The 19,984-nt window shown below is 57.7% G+C and overlaps 1 protein-coding gene across 1 annotated transcript in view; it reads right to left on the bottom strand.

Annotated features, from left to right (window-relative positions):
• The window catches only part of LAMC3 (laminin subunit gamma 3), a 56,792-nt gene that overhangs the window by 7,673 nt on the left and 29,135 nt on the right, over window positions 1-19,984 (bottom strand). Inside the window, exons 9-23 of the mRNA XM_026514199.4 lie at window positions 18,424-18,534; window positions 16,387-16,579; window positions 16,080-16,198; window positions 12,654-12,872; window positions 10,876-11,064; window positions 8,875-9,120; window positions 7,893-8,046; window positions 7,093-7,235; window positions 6,455-6,633; window positions 4,979-5,120; window positions 3,547-3,752; window positions 3,081-3,157; window positions 2,485-2,619; window positions 1,231-1,378; window positions 107-256 (exon numbers count right to left, since the gene is read on the bottom strand). Of these exons, the coding sequence (XP_026369984.3) occupies window positions 107-256; window positions 1,231-1,378; window positions 2,485-2,619; window positions 3,081-3,157; window positions 3,547-3,752; window positions 4,979-5,120; window positions 6,455-6,633; window positions 7,093-7,235; window positions 7,893-8,046; window positions 8,875-9,120; window positions 10,876-11,064; window positions 12,654-12,872; window positions 16,080-16,198; window positions 16,387-16,579; window positions 18,424-18,534 (2,411 nt within the window). The remainder of the gene's footprint in view (window positions 1-106; window positions 257-1,230; window positions 1,379-2,484; window positions 2,620-3,080; window positions 3,158-3,546; window positions 3,753-4,978; window positions 5,121-6,454; window positions 6,634-7,092; window positions 7,236-7,892; window positions 8,047-8,874; window positions 9,121-10,875; window positions 11,065-12,653; window positions 12,873-16,079; window positions 16,199-16,386; window positions 16,580-18,423; window positions 18,535-19,984) is intronic.

Raw genomic sequence — 19,984 nt, 5'->3', positions numbered from 1 at the left:
GAACTATTTCCAGTCTTTGCCGTTCCCTCTCCTCTACAACCCCCCTCCCACCCAAGGACAGCACCCCCCACCCCCCAGGTGCCTGCCTCAAAGGACAGGAGCCCACCTGCGTGAGGGGCTCGGTCTTGTGCAGCATGGCCTGGGCAGTGGCCTGGAGGGCCCGGGCAGCGTCAGTGGCCTTGTGCTCTCTGGATGCGACCATCTTTTCCAGGGCCTGCACCTTCAGGCTCAGGGCCCTGGCCTGGGACTTCTGAGGCTGCAGGGAGACGGTGGGCTCAGGCAGGGCCTGGCAGGAAGGCTGGAGGGGCAAATCCTCTAGCGGGTGAAAGGTGCCCTGGGGGCGGCAATGGCGGGGGCTGAGGGGCCAGGGCGGGGGATGCCAGGTGGGGGAATCTGTCTCTATTCCAGCTCTACCAGTTACTAGAAGTGAGGCCTCCCTGACCTGCATTTCCTTCCCTAGGTCCTCAACCTCAGCAGAAACCCTGGGGTCGGATGGACTTCCACATTCAGAATTTCCCTGACTTGAGAGAAGCAGAACAGTGCAGGCCCTGTACATCATCTGGCACCTTTGGCGGCATCTGGGGCCGCGCTCAGGGTCAGGCCTGTTAACACCTGCACAGGACTCTTCGCGTTCGGGGTGGGGGCAAGCACAGACCCCAAATAAGTGGCTTCGGGCCGGTCAGGTTTTACCCCAAATGTATTTGCAGAAGCTTAGTCTCTTCCTTAAAGTCCGGTTTCTGAGTTCCGGGATTTCAGGATTCCTGGGCAGACATGACCACGCTGATTTATCCGGGGGGCCGACAAGGGAATCCTCTCCCGGCCCGCGTGGACACAGCCTTAGCACAACCTAATGGGCGAGCTCTGACAGAGGACCTAAGTGAAGCTTGTTGGGGGGGAAGTCCTCGGCCAAGGTCACAGATCTGGAGTGGCCGGCGGAGCTGGGATCTGATCCCACGTCTGTCTGGTGCCTTTGCTAATGCCGCTGCGGAGAAGACGCCTGGCCTCACTATTATTATCGCGACCAACAACAAAGCCCGGCCAAGGGCTCACTCTGTGCCAGGCAGGCGCTCTGCCAAGCCACGGCGGTGGATTATCTCGTTTTAATCAACTGCAATCTAGTTAAAAATAAGCCACATCATCTGCCTGAGCTGGGCCGCACTGGTCTCCCCGCTGCCGCCTTCCCCCGCCCCCGCCCCATGCCGCGCTGCAGGGCCGGCCGGCCGGGCTGACCAGTGCTGCAGGGGCGGCCAGCGAGGCCAGGCGCAGGGCAGCGTCTGCATCGACTCGCTGCATGGCGGCCAGCGCCCTCTCCGCTTCGGGCAGAGCCTCTGCCACAGCTGTGCCCAGCGCCTTCTGGGCCGCCTGGACCTCCTGGTACCTGAGAGGAGACAGCAGAGGTGGCTCTCGGGAGCAGGACACTGGGCGACGCTTCCCCACGGCTGTCCCCCCGCGTCCCCCACCAGAGCCCTCTTCAGGGTGGGCGCCCAGCAGCTGGCCTTGGAAACTGGCCGCTACTCGGCAGCGTTGGGATGAATGGAAGAGGCAGTAGCGGCATTCATTCCGCTCAAGCACTCTCTTCTGAAGGGGCTGCCCTTGCTTTCCACCCGACAGCCATCTGTTTTGCAAATGTTGGGAGCCTCTGGCTGAATCACTAAGCGGAAAGTGCCTGGTGCTGGAGAAAGGACGGAAGCCCAGGCTCTGGTCTTGGCTCCGCTGTGCCCTTGGGTGATCTTGGGCATGCCGCTCTCCATATAAACGGAGAGCCCTGGGCTGTGTGATCACTCTGGGGCCCCTTTAGCTCTGAGGGGCTGTAGTCAACTGCCTAGAACAGTTCCCTGTCCCGTCCTGTGGATTGCACCCTCCCCGCCCAGCTCCGGAGGGCACTGCTGGGGCAGGGACCTCTGGCCATCTCTCATCTCTCCCCACTTCTCAGAGAGCCCCTGCCCCCACCCGTCCCGGGAGTGGGTCATGTGACCTCACCCCACCAACGCCAGTTGGCTGGGGGCTGGCCACCTGATTGGAGGCGGGCTAATTAGATTCTTTCATCTAGGAAGTCACCTTGGGACTTTTGAGACCTTGCTGGGTCTCTCCTGACACTTTGGCTATGGAGAATATAAGAGGGTCACCCAGAGCAGAGAAGCAGAGGCCAAGCAGGAAGCTGGTGCCTGAGAGGAGCTGTTTGGGGGAGTCTGGGGTGGGGCTGGGAGATGCTGCAGGGGTGAGAGAGGGAGGTGCTGTTCTGGACCCTCCTGGTTCAGGCCCTCGTCCCTTCTCTCCAGAGGCTGAGCTGCACCCCCAGGCATAAGTGGGTTCCTGTAACTCACCACCCAGTGGGCCCAAGACCTCAAACAACCCCCCCACAACCCCACCCAAAGACCATCAGGACTCGGGAAGGAAGCCTGTTCTGGAACCAGTGGCCTCTGGCCAGGCCCAGTCAGCTGCAGCAGGCCAATTCAAGCTCTTACCAAACCTGGGAGGCCTCACCTGTCCTCTAGTTCCCGCTGGGCCTCCAAGGCCACTCTGCCCTCCACCAAACTCCAGAGAAGCGCGTAACTGGTGTTGGAGGCAACCAGGGCCCTCCGAGCAGTGGCCTCGATCTTGGCAGTGGTATCCCTGTGGCTGTATGGAAATGCCAACCTGACCATTACCAACAGCTCACACAGAAAGGGGCCTGTGCCCGAACCCACACCTCCCACCACGTGGGCCTCCCACCATCCCAAACAGAGTCCAGCCCCGAGGGCCAGGCTCCTCCCCTCCCTCTGCCTGACACACATCAAAGGCTGATGGGAAGGGGCCCATGCTTCTGTTCCCGTTACATAGAGCTTATGCCTGCTGTCTTGGCAAAATGATCCACAGGCCTTTTTATCACACATAAAGTCTCAGTTTGGACAATAATGATATGGTCACTCTAATAAACCCATCATCACAGCAAAGGGCGGGCAGGACAGCCTGGGTCTGAATCTGGGCAGGGGGACACCTGTGAGGCTGACCCTGACCCCAGAGCCCCCCTGGAAAAGGGCTGGGCTCCCTTCATGACGGTGCGGGTGGGACCTCACCAGGCTCCCCGGGTGGGGTCTCACCTCCTGGCGAGGGCACGGGCTTCTGTGGCCAGGTGGCTCCAGGTGGTGGGCTGGCTGGGCCCTTCCTGAGGAATCGCCTTTAGAGAAGACAGGGAGAGAGCAGAAACCGCTGGCCATCCCTGAAGGGCAAGGGCCTCGTTTGGTTAAATTACTGGGAGAACCAGACGTGCCAGTTATTTTATAAATGCTGTATAAAGCCTCAAAGTCAGTGCTCAGTGAGCAGAGCCCCAGAACATGGAAGCGACAGCAATGCCCCCCCCCCCACTCATCCAATGGTCATTCGCCGTCCACTGGGAACATGCCTTGTTCTATGTAGACATGATCCCACTGAGTCAGCACAAGGGGCACTGTGTGACCCCCACTCTGCAGATGAGGAAACAGCCTCTCCAAAGAGGCACACCCCGGGCCACCAGATAGATCACCAGATGAGCCCAGGACGGGTGGTGGGGAGGGGCCCCTGGGGTACCAGCGATTTGAGGATGATGGCCGCCTGCAGAATCTCTTCTTCCGAGGACTCTAGCACTGTGTCGAGCTCTGCCAGCTGGAAGCACGTCTTCTCTGCCCGGGTCTGGGCACAGCGGGCACTCCTGCCCAGCACCCGCAGCTGTTCCCGGGCAGCCTTCACCGCACCCTCGAGGCCTGTCACCTGCTCCAGGAAGGCCTCCCGGGCTCCTGCATGAGGCCCACAAAGTCCAGGGGTCACAGAGCAACTGAGATTTCACAGTCAAGCACCACCCTCGGGGCCCCCCATCTGTGCCCTGCACTCTGCCTGGGCACAGCTGAGCTCCATCACCAGACCTGAGCACCACCACCAGTCAATCCCAAGGGAAGAGCCTCGCCATCTTACAGGTGCGAAGGCTGAGGCCCAGAAAAGGCCAATCACAGCCCAAGGCCTCCCACACAGGAAGCAGGCCACAGTCGGAGGACTGGAAGGAATCCAGACCTGCTAGGGCTGCAACAAGCAATTCCCAAATCTGAGACTGCAGAGACACCCCCGCCTCGAGTCAGCTCTGCGATCCGCAGTGTGGCTCGGTATGGACTTCTTTTTTCTCTGAAGATTTTATTTATTTATTTATTTGTTTGTTTATTTATTTATTTAAGAGACAGAGAACGAACATGAGAGAGGGGAGGGTCAGAGGGAGAAGCAGATGCCTTGCTGAGCGGGGAGCCTGATGTGGGACTCGATCCTGGGACTCCGGGATCATGACCTCAGTTTAACCAACTGAGCCACCCAGGTGCCCCTAGTATGGGCCTTTTAACACAGAACATCTGGAGGTTCCCTAGTCTGATAATGATGTTGCTAACAGGTGCTCAGCTTACCTATGTCTGGCTGCTAAATGAGCATAGGTGCTTATGAACATGAAATTACAGAGAAGAATCAATTCACTTTCAAGCGTCCCTAAATTGCAGTGTCCCAAGGCCAGATTCCACCTGGCTCTAATAACAACTTTTTTTTTTTCATTCACGCATTTATTTTCTATGCTGGGGAGTGAGGAAAATGGCCTATAGTCAAGACGGTAGAAATGTCACCTGTTCAGCACCAGGGACAGCACCTCAATGATTATTGGTCTCACGAGTGAACCCAGCCCCTGTCCTCACGGAGCTGACAGTCTCGGTGGGGCATGGGGCTAGATGCCATCGTCAGAGACTAATATTAACAAGGTTACAAAGTACAACTAGGTTGGGGACATTGAAAGAAAGATTCAGGGAGAGACAAGACTGTCAAGGGAGGGGCCCACGTAGTTGGGGAGGTCAGACAGTCTCTCCCAGAAAGTGACTTCTTCTTAGGACTGAGCCAAGAGCCTTCGAAGCATCCTGAGAGCAGACCAAAGGGCTCCCAGGGACGTGTCTGACCAGCCAGCCCTCCCGCTGCCTCCCGCTCTGTTCTCTCACTGTACCTTGCAGCAGGTGGTGGCCCTGGTAGATGTCCCCCCGTGGGGCCTCTCCCTGTAGAATGTGCAGTGGGCCCCAGGGCTGGCCACAGTCAGACCCCTGCAGCCACCCCTCCATCAGGGTCAGCCTGGCCTTCAGCTTGGCGGCCTGGAGGAATCAGGAGAAGAAGGGTGCATGAGGCTGGTGGCCTGGAAGTCCTGTCTGGACACCTCCCTCTGGCTTCTGCCTGGCCTTTCCTCCCCAACAGTTCCCTTCTCCCATCTCATCCTGGGCGTCAAAGCTGAGGACGCAGCAGACCTTCGAGAACCTGCCTTGCCCACCCCTTCCTCCTAGCGGTCCCTTCCCGTCTCACACCCACAGCACCTGCTGCCATTCAGCCAACCACTTCTCTGCTCCACTTAGAGAGGGATGCGCAGGGAAGCCCCAGGAGGATCTGTCTGTCCTGCTATATTGCCACAGAGCAGGCGCACCTGGGTGCCTGCTGGCCGAGCGAGCGTGCCGTGCAATGTCTCCTTGCACTGCTCTTCTAACCACACAAACGGGAACTGCATTTACGGAGCATGTGCTAGGAGCCAGCCACTAGCGCCCGTCGGCCACACGCCAGCTCACATTCGCCCTGTAACCACCCTAAGGGCCAGGGGTCGCAGGTCCCAAGCCCTCTCTTCGATTCTAAAAGTCCAGAATGCTCTGAAAAACCACAAGGCTTTCCATTCCTTATATGATGGCAAAATCCAGGTTAAAAAAAAATTCTAAGCTCATTGGGAAGCAAAGCTGTTCTGAACAAGGCTGTTTGTGGCCCTTATTTATTTGTTTGGTGTGACTATCTGCCTGTTTTCCCACAGATACGTCACTGTGTTTGACTGCAGGGACTGGCCTAGGCACTGCTGGGGGGCAGCTTATGCTCAGCGCCCATCATTGTATCTTTCTAGAGTACCATCACTCTGAAGGCTGGCCTCCGCCCCACCCCCAGTCTCAGGGAAGGGGTTGCAGGCCTGTGTCCACTGTGGAATAGGAGACAGACACCGAAACTGACCAAAAGCTAATGGGGACAACGAATGGGGCTGGGGAGGGGAACCCCAGAGCTCAAGCTCCTCATCCCTGCACCACACCAGCAACCTGCTCAAAATTCCACTTGTGCCCCAGAACGGGCATGGCCCTCCTCCTGACCCTCCCCACAAAGGGCCATCTATGGTCTCATCCCCACTGAACTTGAGAAAGTGTGAGACATGGGCCTGGGTGCTCGGAAGGACAGCCGGTGCCAGGCACTTTTCTCCCGTCCACTCAGGAGCCAGGGACCGGCAGAGGTGAGGATGGAGTGGGGCTGGCCTCGGTCCGATGGCTGGGTGGGCACAGGCAGAAGGTGACCAGTGGTCCCAGAAGGCCTGAGAGCTGGGGGTGAATGACATTTCCCGGTGCCCAGCACAGAACATGAGTGCTTGGGGTGTGTGTGTGTGAAGTGATGGGAGGTAGGGCGGGCTCACCTCCTCCTTCACCAGGGCGTAGCAGGACGGGCACTCCTGACAGCGTGTGCCGCCGGCCGTGAGGAAGAAGTTGTCCTGACAGCGGTCACACTTGTAGCCCATGAAGCCGGGCTTGCACACACACGTGCCGTTCTTGTGGCACTGGGCCGAGGCGGCGCCCAACGGGGAGCACCTGCAGGCTGAGGGAACCGGGGTGGATGGCACCCCCCATCGGAAACCCCAGGTCCCCGGCATCCTCACACCTGGCTGCTCCAGACCCCCCGGGGCCAGCTCAACTATACTCCTGGGTCCTTCCCGCGGGACTGCATCAGAAGGTCAGAGGTGACAAGGACTGGTTTCAGTGCCCCTGGCTCTGAGAAGCAGCCATGTCTAGGAATGGCCAGGCAGTCCAGCTGTGTGAATACGGACGCTGAGGCCCAGAGAGGTGACTCGATGGCCCCTGCACACGGGAATTGAGCAGTGGAGTCTGGGGCTCGAGTTTGGGTCCCCTACGCTCTCTCACTCCACATTTCTAAGGCTGCTCTTAGAAGACAGGCCCGCAGCTGATCTTTCCTTCTCTGCCACATGGCTGGTGTCCCCGTGGCTCGGAAACCTGAGGCCCCACCCTCCAGGACCCGGGAAGCACCTGGCCTCCTCACCCCGGCAGCCCTTGATGGAGAAGCCGAAGAAGCCCAGCTGGCATCTGTCACAGGCCTGGCCCTCAACCCCCGGGCGACAGGGGCACTGCCCGGTCTTGGGGTGGCACTGGTCCTCCTGGGAGCCCAGCGGGTGACACTTGCAGCTAGGATGAGGAAGGAACCCGGTCAGAGACAAGCTCTGGGCCGCAGACGGAGGGGGGCCTCAGGATCCCACTCGCTGCCGCCGAGGCCCCATAGCCACATGGCCACACGTCGAACAGCTTTCCCCAAGCTGTGTCCCGGGAAGCACAGTCTCACAAAAGTGCTACCTCTGTCCCCTAAAAAAGGCTGTGGGGACTTATAAATCTTGCAGATTATATCCCTCTGTTGGAAAGTCACAATGCAATGAGCATATTAAACGCTCTGAGGAGTCCTGCAAGGAAGAAGCATGTTTGGTGCACTGGACATTTCCCTGGGGTCTTCCACTGCTCCCTAAAGACACCGTCTCAGGTGCTGCTCTGGCCAAACAGGCCAGGGAGCGACGGCATCACTGAGTAGGGAATCAGAGACCGAACTGGCCCCTGCCCACCCGGGCGTCCCTCAGGGCTGCTCTTGGCCTGCGTCCTGGGCTGGCAGGGCCACGAGTCTGACCCCCCAAGGGACCATCCCTTTGTCCCCCTTTGGGGCAGGGCACAGTGTCCCTGGCAGTAGGCCTGGGACGACACATTCTAAGCCAGGCCCCCCTCTGCAGGCTCCCCGGGACTTCTTCCATCCTGGAGACACACCCAGGGCAAGGGCACCCGCAGCTTCACCCCACCCACCTCCGGCAGCCCCTCCCGGGCTGGAGGTCGTAGAAGCCGGGGCTGCAGCGGCCGCAGTCCCGTCCCGTCACATGAGGCAGGCAGGGGCACTGGCCCGTCACCAGGTCACAGGCTCTCTGCTCACTGACTGAGCCCTTGGGGTGGCAGCCGCAGGCTGGGGACAGAAGCAGAAACAGTGCTGGGGAACCACACAGCTCATTGACTCCACCTTTGGGGGTCCAGGAGAAGATAGGGAGCCCATGGAGATGCCTTTCAACCCAGACTCCTAAGCTTTTTCTGGAAAAAGGCTCTAGGGCCGGGCTCAACTCTCACCCCATTTCCTATGTCCTTGGAGAGACAGCCTAGAATCATCAAGGTGGCAGATGGCTCTTCTGAGCCTGCCCTGAGCCCCCGCTGGCTGGAGAGAAGGCCAGAGACCTGGCCAGGGAGTCATGGGTAGACCCCTGTGCCCACTGTTTTGGGGCACTTGACCCTTCTCTCCTGGCCTCCAAAGGAGAGGCCGGCTTCCCCACTTGGAGAAAGGACTCTAGAGCAAGTAAGTTTGGGGGAAACGCCGAGCTTCCCCCTCCAGCACTTCCGGGGGCCTTCCACGGGCCAAGGTACGCTGCGGCCCTCTGAGCGGGAACAGAGGGCTAAGTGCTAACCCAGGCAGGGGAGAGGAACAGCCCAGTGGAAGCCCAGCGGCAGCACAAACGTGATGGGTGCTGTCTGCCATGGACGACAGTCACAGGTGCTAACTGTGGGGCTTGACGTGAAATGCTAAGTTATCAAGGCAGAAAAAAAAATCACAGGATCAGCATTGATTAGATCAAGGCTAAGAGAGACCCTGACCTTGGAGGAGAGCAAATCCTTAGACCTCCCAGACAAGGGGACAGAGAAGGTGAGGAATCTGCCTGAGGTTGCCCAGCCCCCCACAGCTGCTGCCTGGGTCTGGTAGAGGGCACCCCATGCCCCCCCCATGGGGCGGGAGGTGGGTACTCACGCGTGCATCTGTCTGCGGGCCGAGGGGCCAGGGCGCCCCCGTAGAAGCCTTCCTGACAGCGCTCACAGTGGGCACCTGTCGTGTTGTGCAGGCAACGCAGGCAGTGGCCAGACAGGGGGTCACAGTTGCCCACGGCGTTGGGGTCCACGTTCCCACTGCACTGGCACCGCCGGCAGGGCTGGGGAGCCCCAGAGAGCCCCAGAGGGTCCCCAAAGTAGCCATCATCACAGATCTCACAGTGCCGCCCTGGGGAAGGGAGAAGGCTGTGTGTGGAGGAGGAAGCCCGAGGCACGCGGCTGCCGGGTCCCCAAGTGGGGAGGGCGGGTGCCCCTCGGGCCTCCCTGTGCAGCAGAGCATGGGCTCCGGGGCCAGGGCCCAGCTCAGCCATCAGCTGGCTGTGTGGTCTGGGGCAAAGCCCCTGTGCTTCTCTGAACTGGGGCTCCTCGTCGGCAAAGTGGGGACGATGATGGCCACCACCGCCGAGGGCTTGTCACCACCCTCCTCAGCACCACGGCCACCATCCTCTTCCTCAGCAAGGCCCGCAGGGTGCTGTGTGGTGAAGGCGGGGGCTGGCGCCAACCCAGGCCCCCTTCCCAGGGGGTTGCTCCCTCCACGCACAGCAGCGCCCTCCTCCCCCAAAATCCTCCCTCAGGCACATCTCAGCCTGGGCCAGACTCAACTTCTCGAACTGTCCACGCCCACCGAGGGGGCTCCCCTCATGTCTGCAGACCCGGGGGGAGCCAGAAAATGTGGGGGAAGTTTAGGGAACGGAGGCACAGCATGATGGCAGGGTGGGGTGCAGGGTTCCCAGCTGGGACCTGGCTCTGTCAGGTCTTGGGCCCCCCACCCCCGCTCTGCCGCTGGCCATGGGGAGCTGCTTCCAGAGCTCTCCCCAGCCAAGCAGGCATCTGACAGGACCGATGTAATGAGCCGTCCTGAGGCAGCCAGTCACCAAACACACAGTCAGATGTCTGAGAACCTTGGCAACATTATGTCAAGTGAGACAAGCCAGACACAGAAGGACAGACACTAGAGGACTCCACTCACATGAGGTCCCTGGAAGAGTCAAATGCAGACAGACAGGAAGTAGGATGGTGCTCAGGGTGGTGGTGGGGGGGCGGCTGCAGAAGGGGGATGGGGGCTGTTTAATGGGGACCGAGTTTCTGTTTGGGAAGATGAATATTCTGGAGACGGATGGTGGGGACGACCACACAATGCCACTGAGCTGTATGCTTAAAAATGGTTGAAGTGACAAATTTCATGTTATACATTTTTAGCCATAATTTAAAAAGTTATTAATGGAATATACCAAAAAAACCCCACAACCAACCTTTGTGTTGTATGCTTTAAGTGGGTGAATTGTAAGGGATATGAATAGTATCTCAAAAGAGCTGGTAAAGACAATCAGATGTTGAGGGTGGCCCCGGGGTCCTGGAGTGGGGGCTGGGGGAGTTTCTGGCAACATGTTTCAGAAGCTGAAAGTCTGGGGACACCTGGGTGGCTCAGTCGGTTAAGCTCTGTCTTTGGCTCAGGTCATGATCCCAGGGTCCTGGAATCGAGTCCCACACTGGGCTTCTCGATCAGCGGGGAGTCTGCTTCTCCCTCTGCCTCTGCTCTCCCTGCTTGAGCTCTTTCTCTCTTTGGCAAATAAATAAATAAATAATCTTAAAAAAAAAAAGCTGAAAGTTTAATCAGAGGTTTTCCATGTTAATTGTGTATCAGAATCAGCCAGAGCACTCGTTACGCATACAGATTCTTAGGGTCCATCTCGAGCTCCTAAATCAGGCTCTATGGGGCCAGGGCCCAGACGGGGATTTTCAAAAGCTCTCCTGGAGATGCTCAATCGCTCCAGTTCTGCCAGGAACCCACAGCAGCCTGGGGCCCTGGCCATGTTTCGAAAGGTCAGGCCTGCCCTCCTAAGCTGGGCCCTCCCCCATCTGTCACACTCCAAACCCAGGACCCCACTCCTGGAGGCAGGGCCCCAGGGCACGAGCCACTCACCTCTCTGGCCTAGGGGGCAGTGGGTACACACCACCTCCCTGCTCTCTGGGATGGCTGTGCAGGCTGACTGTCCGGGGCACGGACAGGGCTGGCAATCGTCGGCTTGGCCTGTGAAGGGGTTGCCATAGAAACCTGGCAAGCAGCGCTCACAGGACGGGCCCTCGGTGTGGTGACCACACAGGCAGATCCCTGAGGGGCAAGACAAGCACCGGTTATGACCACCTGAGCCCAGAATGCTCCAGAGACAGGGGGCATCTTGGTGGGAGAGGTCACAAAGCATAGCCCCAGCACAATGGAGGTAGGAACCTTCCCAGGTAGGAGCAGCACGGCCTGGGGAGAAAAAGTCTACCACTTACTGACTGTGTGGAGCTGGGAAAACATCTAACACCCTGCCTCAGTGTCCCCACCTGCAAGATGGACACAAGGGCTCTGACCACGAGGGTTTTTGTCAGGATGCAGTTAGAGAGCGCCCTACACAGTCCCCGGCTCACAGAATGATCTGGACTGTTATCGTTGGTATTTTAAATTCCAAAACCTATCAGTGAACCAACAGACGGCACATCTGTGTCTGCACTCCCGGTTTTCCTGCCCCTTCCTGTGCTCTGTTAACCTCAGGAGCCAAAAGCGAGAGGGCCGCAGACCCGGGAGTCTGTTCCTGACAGGAGTTGGCAAGGAGGCTCCCCACATATGGAGTCTACGGGTTCCCAGAGGTGGCCTGGTCTCATAGAACAGACCCCCCGCCTCCCCTGGTTGCTCACCAGGGGGACCATGCAAACCCCCTTCTCCAGCACCTGGAGTCTGCTTGGAGCCTGTGCCCTGGAGTAGGGAGGCACTGCACCAGGGACTGAGGGAGGGGCCTGGCTAAGAAAGGCTCAGTGATGCAAGATCACCGCTTCCAGGAGGCCCGGCAGCACCTGGAGGGGAGGGGGATAGAGGGAATTCAGGAGGGACCATCCAGGGGGGACCATCATGCCTGTGCTGCTTTCTGCTGGTCCCTGCCTCGGCCCAGACCCACACGCTCACTCCTCTTTCTATCCAGTGTGAGCAGCACTGGCCACGCTGCCCATCTGACAGGTGAGGACTTGCCCAAACGGAGCAGGGAGTCATGGAGCGGCCAAGGGCTCTGAGGGGCGACAGACCAGCCATGCATCCCGCTTCCCCGGCGGGCGCTGCCTGCAACAGCGTGTGGAAGGATTAGGAGGCTGCATCTGGGCTCGATTAGTGATGCCTGCCACGGCCAAAGACTAGAGGCCACTCATATGCAGCGCACCTGTCCCCTCCGGCTAGTCTGCAGATTTCCAGGCTGCTGTCCTCTGTCAGCTCCAGGACAGGCATTTCCCAGAGAGCCCCCACCTGCTCCAGGAGGGCAGCGGGGCATGGACCCTCCCACTTCCGAGGCGAGAGGCCCACAGTGTGGACAGAGGCCCCCATTCGGCAGCTCCTGCCTGGTGACATTGGTGGAGGGCTCTCTCTGCGTTTCCTGGGCTACAAGTGGGGATGAACAGCTGGTAGCGAACTTGTGGCTGGAGCAGCTCTGCCACCTACTGCCGAACAGCCTCCCTGCGCCTGGGGTCTCTCACCTGTGAGATGGGACACTAACCGAGCATCAATGATGTAGTATACAGAAAGGTCCCCGCATGGGGAGGAACTGGATGAGTACCATTTTATGAGCATTGATCTTGGTGACCCCTCGTACATGCACACAGCGGACGCTATTGAGGGCATCGGCTGTGCTGGGTGTAGCCCAGGGGGCTTCTGGATGGGGTGCCAGGACTCACCTGTGTGGGGGTCACAAGTGCCATGCTGGTTGCAGGTGCAGGGGACACAGTTGGTATAGGGACCCCCCAGTGGTGTCTCCCTCTTGTATCCTGGAGCACAGGATTCACAGAACTGGCCTGTGTACCCCTTGGGACACGAGCAGGTCTCTACCCAGGAGGCTGGCGGGGAGAGCCCCCGCTGGGCTGATGTGAGCCGGACCTCGGTCAGGAACACCTGGCCTGAGGAATGAGCATAGAGAGGAAGAGGGTTATAGGCACACATTTCCGCGCCCCCCCCCCAAGACACTCCTATTCACATACGTAACAGGTGAACGGTCATTGGCCTACATACAGAAAGGTGGTCTGTGAGTCAATTACAATTTTATAAAAACAGACAAAGGGCAAAAGAAAAACAAGGTAATTTTCAGAAAAAAAATTGGATATGGCTGGGAATTTAATGGAAAGACATTTGTTCCCCCGGGTTATTAAAGACATGTAAACTTAAATAACGAGTATACCATTCACAGTCCTCAGGTTAGTGAGCATTTAAAGATCAATGACAGCAGGGGCACCTGGGTGGCTCAGTCAGTTAAGCATCTGACTTCGGCTCGGGTCATGATCTTGGAGTCCTGGGATCGAGCCCCGTGAGCCCCGTGAGCCCCGCATCGGGCTCCGCACTTAGTGGGGAGTCTTCTTCTCCCTCTCCTTCTGACCCTCCCCCTGCTCATGCTCTCTCTCTCTCTCAAGATAAATAAATAAGATCTTAAAAAAAAATCAATGGCAGGCAAAGATGGTGGGGGGACTCATGCACAGGGATATAGGACTCTCCAGGAGATTCTGCTTCTAGTGAAGCAGGAGAGCCCCTATCAGACCCACCTTCCCCCAGAAAACAACTAGAAACTTAGGGCAAAATACAAAACAATCCGTAACCCCTGGAGAAGAACCAGAGCAGGCAGACAGTGGAGGAGGGGGGACACATGCCCTGAGAACACAGATGGGTACAGCCTTTCTGCAGGAAAATCTGGCAGCGGCTATCAAACTTTAAAATGTGCCCTCTTTGACCTAACACCAAACATTTCCATTTTTCCATTTCGAGGAACCGATGCTACAGACGGACTTGCACGAGGAGACAAGGACCTTTCTATGGAGCTCTTCCCTGTTCTCTGCAGCACTGTTTGCATAGTGAAAAACCAGAAACCGCTTCAGTGTCTAGGAATGGAGGGATGGTGGAAACTTTCGGGAGCATCTATACCATGGAACGATATGCAGTGGACGGACAGCCAGCCTTTTCTCTGTGTAAGACAAGTAACGGCCTCCAAGACACAGTGTTAGCTGAAAGAAGCAAGTGCATGAAGAGAGATGGCCCAGAACATCATCAGTGGGGAGAGGAGATCGGGTTGGAGGGGAGAGGGTCAGTCGGCGTGTCCACCTGCCTCTCCGGTTTGCCTGGCAGCCAGCACGGGCCCGGCCTAAGTAGGTGGTTTGTGAATATCTGTTCACTGAAGGCTGAGTGAGCGGCAGAAATGAAAATTCCTCCAAGAAGCCTCAGCAGGATGATCTGCGGAGCATGGAGGCTTTGGGGGAGGGGGGGCAAGGACGATGGGGATGAAACTCCAAAGAGAACGAGGGATTCGAGACAAGAGGGGCTGCGTTACAACCCCCAAGCCTGGACTTGAAAGGGCCCCGGAAGTCAAGGGTTCTCAAAAGGAGCCCATCACCCCCCTAGAAGCAAATCTGTGGCTGTCTGGGTTGTCACCATGATGGGGAGACGAGGGCCAGGGCTGTCAGGCACCCCAACATGAGCAGAACTGCCCCTGTGACTTTCGAATGTCTGGCTGGATGCCGAAAGGGGCAGGGGTGCCTCTTTGCAAACATGTGAGCCCAGACCCCAACTCCATTTTAAACATAAGCGCGAGGCATTTTTGAACGTGCAGGTGCACATGGAATGGTCTAGCAGCGCAGCGACCGTGAATGTGGAGGGACCATCATGCTTTATGATGCTCAGAATTTTCCTGAAAGTCATTCACCACTTTGGAAAATCATGTCACCAGTGCGCCCCCCCCCCCCCAGTGCTGGGAGTTCGTCACCAGTGTGCACCCTGCCCACGCCACGGGCCCCTCGGTAACTGCCCCACTTACAGTGATCTGGCCAATAATCCCATTTAGTGATGATGTCAAGACAACACATGTACAAGGTTTAAGGAACAACGGTCAACCATATTCAATGGGTGTCTGAAACTGGGTTTTACGGCTTCACCCACAAATGGTTACTTTGCCGAGGCGTTTTTACCCCCTAACGAAGCAATGAAACCACCAAGGCTAAGTAAACCTTTTCAAAGAACCGCGCTGACCGAGACAGCAAAACTGCACCATCTCCTTGCCGCCTGTGGCCACGCGAACCAGCGGCTTCTGTCCCTGCCATTTCCGTCAGTGAGGGCCCCACCGCACGCTCCTCGAGGAAGTCTGCCTGGGGACTGCTGATCCTGACCCTGGTTTTTATGCCGGCGTTAGCCATGCACGCGCCTCCCGTCGGAACTTCCCTGCTCTCCGCGTATGCAAATGGCCACTGAGTTTCGGTTTCTCTGACACCCACACTTACTCGCCACGGGGGGGGGGGGGGGCTCTGATTACCTCCTTCTGTCGTCCAGTGTGGTCACGCCTGAGCACTGACACTTTGGAAATCGATGATTACTTTCGTGGGCCATTTGCTTTCCTTTTATTTGCTCTGTCTACTACAACTAGGATACTATACTGGTTTTAGAAACTTGTGTCTGGGTAGGTTATGCTATCTCTAAGTTTCCCCTCCAGATAGTAAAGGGGTGTTCTGTGTGACATACCTCTTCTAAAAGGGGAGTAGTGAAGATGTCCAGTCTATACCCACACCCAGGGTATGGGGGGGGGCAGAGGACAGAAGGAGAAAGTACATTAAGGAGAGAAGGAGGAACCAGGAACAGTTAGAGACCAGCAGCACGATCACCATGAGAGCAGGGTGAGAAATTCCCCTGGAAGCTGGGTCCTGACCCAGCCCCCTCCGTGAGAACGTTCAGAAACCAGAGCCGCTCTCAGGGTGGCTTAGGGGCAATACCACCAATGACCAGCAGGAGGAGCCAACTCTGGGATCCTGACCTGCCCCTGAGCCCAGCACCCACAGAGGACCCTCAACGGTCCCGCCTTCTGACAGTGGTGGAATTGGCTGCTTCGTGGCCACACATCTGCCTCTTAGAGCTGTCCTTCCTCGGGCCCCTTACCTGTACAGCCCCGCCTCTGTCCTCAGGGTCTACCCTCCTGGCCCTCACCCGTTACATGACTTTGGGCAAGGGTCCTACTTCTCTGACCTTCGGATGTCTTTGTGGTGAAACAGGGCTGGTACCTGTCTGCTGTGGGGACTCAGCAAGGCTATGCACGAAGGATGGTTCTGGGGATGGGGGCTGTCCTTATCATTACTGACCAGAAGGGCTTGGGCTCTGGCCACCGGCCCGGATGCGCAGAGCCGTCAGATTGGCGAGCAGCCGCTGGAAGTGGAAGGGGGGCAGCGGAGGGTCCACGTCCTCGGAGGTCTCCTGCAACCTGGCAGGGGAGGGGGTCAAACCAGATCCCGAGGCTGGGGGCAGGTGGTGCCAAGGAGCCTCCAGCAGGGGTGGAGAGGGCGGGAGGCCCCAGACCACAGGAGGATCCAAGTGTGCCCAGACCTCAGGGACCACCCTGACTGCCCCACCCCACCGCTCAGGACACAGCAAGACACATAAGACACTTACTCAAACCTGAGCCGTACTTCCCCGGGCTGCCCGGCTTCCGGGGGCCCGGAAAGGCTGGAGTGCTGCAGAGTCAGGGCCAGGCCCGCCCCTTCCAGCCTCAGCTGCACGGGGAGTGGGGAGCCCCCGGGGGGGACCCAGAAGGTCAGTGTGAGGGGCTGTCCGTAGCTGAACCGCTGATCTCCCAGGAACTTCTCTGAAGACAAGAGAAGGCTTGTTTTCACTTACTTAGCTTGATTTCCAAGATTTTAAGTGCCTACAGTATATTGATTTTATTGACAATTAAATATTCAAACAAGATAAAGCTACAGCACGGAGAAAGCCGAAGGCTCCCTGCACAGCAGACGCTGAGCGCGGCCACCCACACCCCCTGCAGGCCGGCTTCATGGCCCTGTGTCCCTGCAGTAACACAGGGCCCCACGCCTGGCCTACTGCTCTGCTGTCACCGTCTCGAGCTTGGGTTCTGTAAGAGAAGCCTGATGGGACAATGGAGTCTCTGGAAGCAAAGCAGACACGTGCATCGCGCACAGTGGTGGCACCCAGCCGTCCCCGTCCCGATCTGTGCTCACAATACCCCACCAGGAGCTGCTGGTGGCCCCACGCGTGGGGGAGCTTAGTGGGGCTCAGAGCGCGTACAAGGTAAGCCTGCTACATGTACGGCTAAGCAGAGGCGCTGACCGCCCCGAGGCCACGCTTTCCACGGGCGTCAGAACATGCTTCGAGCAGAAAGACGGCGGTGGCATTCTAAGGAACACAGAGGAGCCAGGGGCCCTATCACGGCCTTCCAACTGCTTCAGCTGAAAAACCCCCACGTGGCAGGAAAGGGCTCCACCGGACCCTCCCTGCTCTGTCTCCCTCCTGTGTCCCGGCACTCACGAATCAGTAGGGGGCAGAGCGTGTTGCTTGAACATGGTGCATGTCAAGACATGAAATAAAAATGCTTGAATCCGTCCACCTGCCTCACCCACTGCACTGTGCCCAGCACAGGACCCAGCAAAGACTTCTTAAGCAAAAAACTTTTTCTTAAGCCTGTCAACAAAGCAGCCACGGAATAGAGCGTGTTTTGTGCCCTCGGGCCTCTGAGCTCGGAGCACCTGCTCCAGGACGGGGGTCTTAGGACCCCTGTGACGTCTGCTTCCTGCCTGGGTGCTGTGGCCACAGAGCAAGCCAGATGTCTGTGCACCATCACTCCAGCCCTTCTTGAAGAGGGAGGTCAAGGGCAGGACTGGGTTGGGGAAGCCAGTGAACCTGGAATCTGGCCCCAGGAGAGCTAAGAATGGACTCCTGGATCCTGGTTCCAGGTCTGGTACAGTTTCCAGGAGACCAAAGTTGCCCTACTTGGTGGGGTGATTCAGAATAATCTAGAACTTGTTGCTTCTGCAGGAATCCCAGGACCCTGGAAGGAGGGTGCCGTGGCCTGACAGAGTGAGAGGCTGATGGGAGGTATAAAGGGGTTTCTGGGGCCCTGAAGGAGTCTGGTGGCAAGGCCTTGATCAAAAAGCGGGGGGCGGGGGGGCCCCCAGCAGACCCTGCAGGGCGTGTGGTAGGTGGAAAAATGGCCCCCGAAGATATCCATGTCCTGATCCAAGGAATCTGTGAATGTGCTATGTTGCATGGCAGGGGCAATTAAGACTGTGGATGGGATGAAGGCTGTTCATCAGCTGACCTTAGAGTAGAGAGATTATCTTGGATTATTCACCTGGGCGCAGGGTAATCACAAAGCCCTCCCTGCACAGAAGAGGGAGGGAGTAGAGCTGGTGTCACGGAGCTACCACAGGGAGAGACTCCCGAAGACGAGGAGGGGCCTCAAGCGGAGGCCTCCCGAAGCTAGAGAAGGCAAGGGAACGGGTTCTGCCCTCGAACCCCAGCAGCCCCGTGCATGCTGTGCTTTTAGCCCCGGGAGACCCATTTCAGCCTTCTGGCCTCCGGGACATGGAGAGAATGTATTTGCATTGCTTTTAGCCCCTGGGCTGGTGCTCATCTGTCATAGCAGGAAATGGACGTGGGGCAGTCCTGCCCCTGCCTGGGGTTGGCAGGTACCTGGCAGCGTAAGCTCCTCTTCATCTGCTGGACTCAGGAGGAGCCCCCTCGGGCTCCATCGTGCAGGATGCTCTGGGCCCCCCACACTTCCGGTCCGCCAGCCCTGGGCTCCTGGACAGCAAGCAGACACGGCCGGGTGAGGCTCTGGAGGGTGGCCTCCAGCCCCCCTTCACACCCTTCCCAGGGGTGCACTGATGGCCCCCAGAGGCCTGAGCACAGCCTGAAACAAGTGACCGGGTGTGTGGGGGGAGACTGTTCTAGAAACAGGTGGGCGTTGGGGGGGAGGTGAGAGCCAGCTGGCGCTAGCAGATGCTCTGTGCTGCCCACAGCCAGGCAGCTCAGAGCCCCCACCCCGGGGTCAGGATGGGGGTCTTAGGGTGGGAGGTAGCCCCAGGAAAAGTGGGAAAGCTAGGGGTGCTGGCTCTGTTTAGGGCGAGGTCACACCTCGGAGCCTGCCTTGCCCCTTCGGTGGGCTCTGAACACAACGTAAGGACACAGTCTGGAGACCCCAGCATGGGGCACTGGGACATTGGGGCCATCTCCAACAGTACTGGACTTTTGCTCACCCGAGACCTCACCACACCTGTCCTTTGAGAGGCATGAGTCATTAGCCCTACTGCACTGAGGGAGGCCACCGGGTTAGGAAGTGCTCAAGCTGGGATGAGAACCCAGACCTTCCCATCCCCAGTCCTGCCCACCCTCCCTCTGGTGACGGCACTACACCAAGCAGAGTCCGGCATAGCACGAGTGACCTCAAGGGAGCAGCTGGGAAATGGGGTGGAGGCCCGACCCCTGGGGCGCCGGAAGGGTGAGGAGGGAGGGATGAAGGGAAAGAAGTCAGAAAGAGGAGGTCTGCAGCTCCTGGGTGCTAGACTAGGTTCTGCCCCGCACTGGCTGTGTGACCCTGGACAAGTTACTTTGCCTCTCTGAAGTTCCTTATCTGCAAAATGGGGACAATGGGGTACTTATGGCCCCAGCAACAGTTCTCAAAGTTGGTCTGAACACCCCGGGAGATCCCCGAGCCTCTTTCAGGGCGCCCACGAGGTCGAGCTAACTTCTTAGTAACACTAAGAAGAAATTTGCATCTTTCATGCTGTGTCTTATCAACACACGGTGGAATTTTCCAGAAACTGCAAGTCATATGCTAACACAACACACTGAGCTCTACTAATCCAGCTGTAAAGAGATGTGTGAAAGTACACGAGTGCTCACCCCTCTTTTTGTCTTTTTGAAAAAGAAATATTTTTCACAAGCTCATATTATTTTGTTATACGTTTATTATAGTAATTTTAAAATGAATTAATATATAACTATTTTTAAATAACCGTTTTCATTTCTAATACAGAAAATACTCATGGAAACTACCCACGTAAAGAACGGTGCTTGGAGGTCCTCGGTAATTTTCAAGAGCATGAAGGGATCCAGGGACCAAAAAAGTTTGAGGACTGTGGCCTGAGGGTCACAGCGAGGTACACGAGATCCTGAGACAGACGGACCAAACCCAGCGCCGGGCTCAACGTGAAAACAGAAAACGGTACTGTTCTTAGGGTCTATAAAATGA

Source organism: Ursus arctos, unplaced genomic scaffold (assembly GCF_023065955.2).
Source record: "Ursus arctos isolate Adak ecotype North America unplaced genomic scaffold, UrsArc2.0 scaffold_18, whole genome shotgun sequence".
NCBI classification, from domain to species: Eukaryota; Metazoa; Chordata; class Mammalia; order Carnivora; family Ursidae; genus Ursus; species Ursus arctos.
Note: the sequence above shows the minus strand (reverse complement) of the source record. Positions and strands in the feature narration are given on the sequence as shown.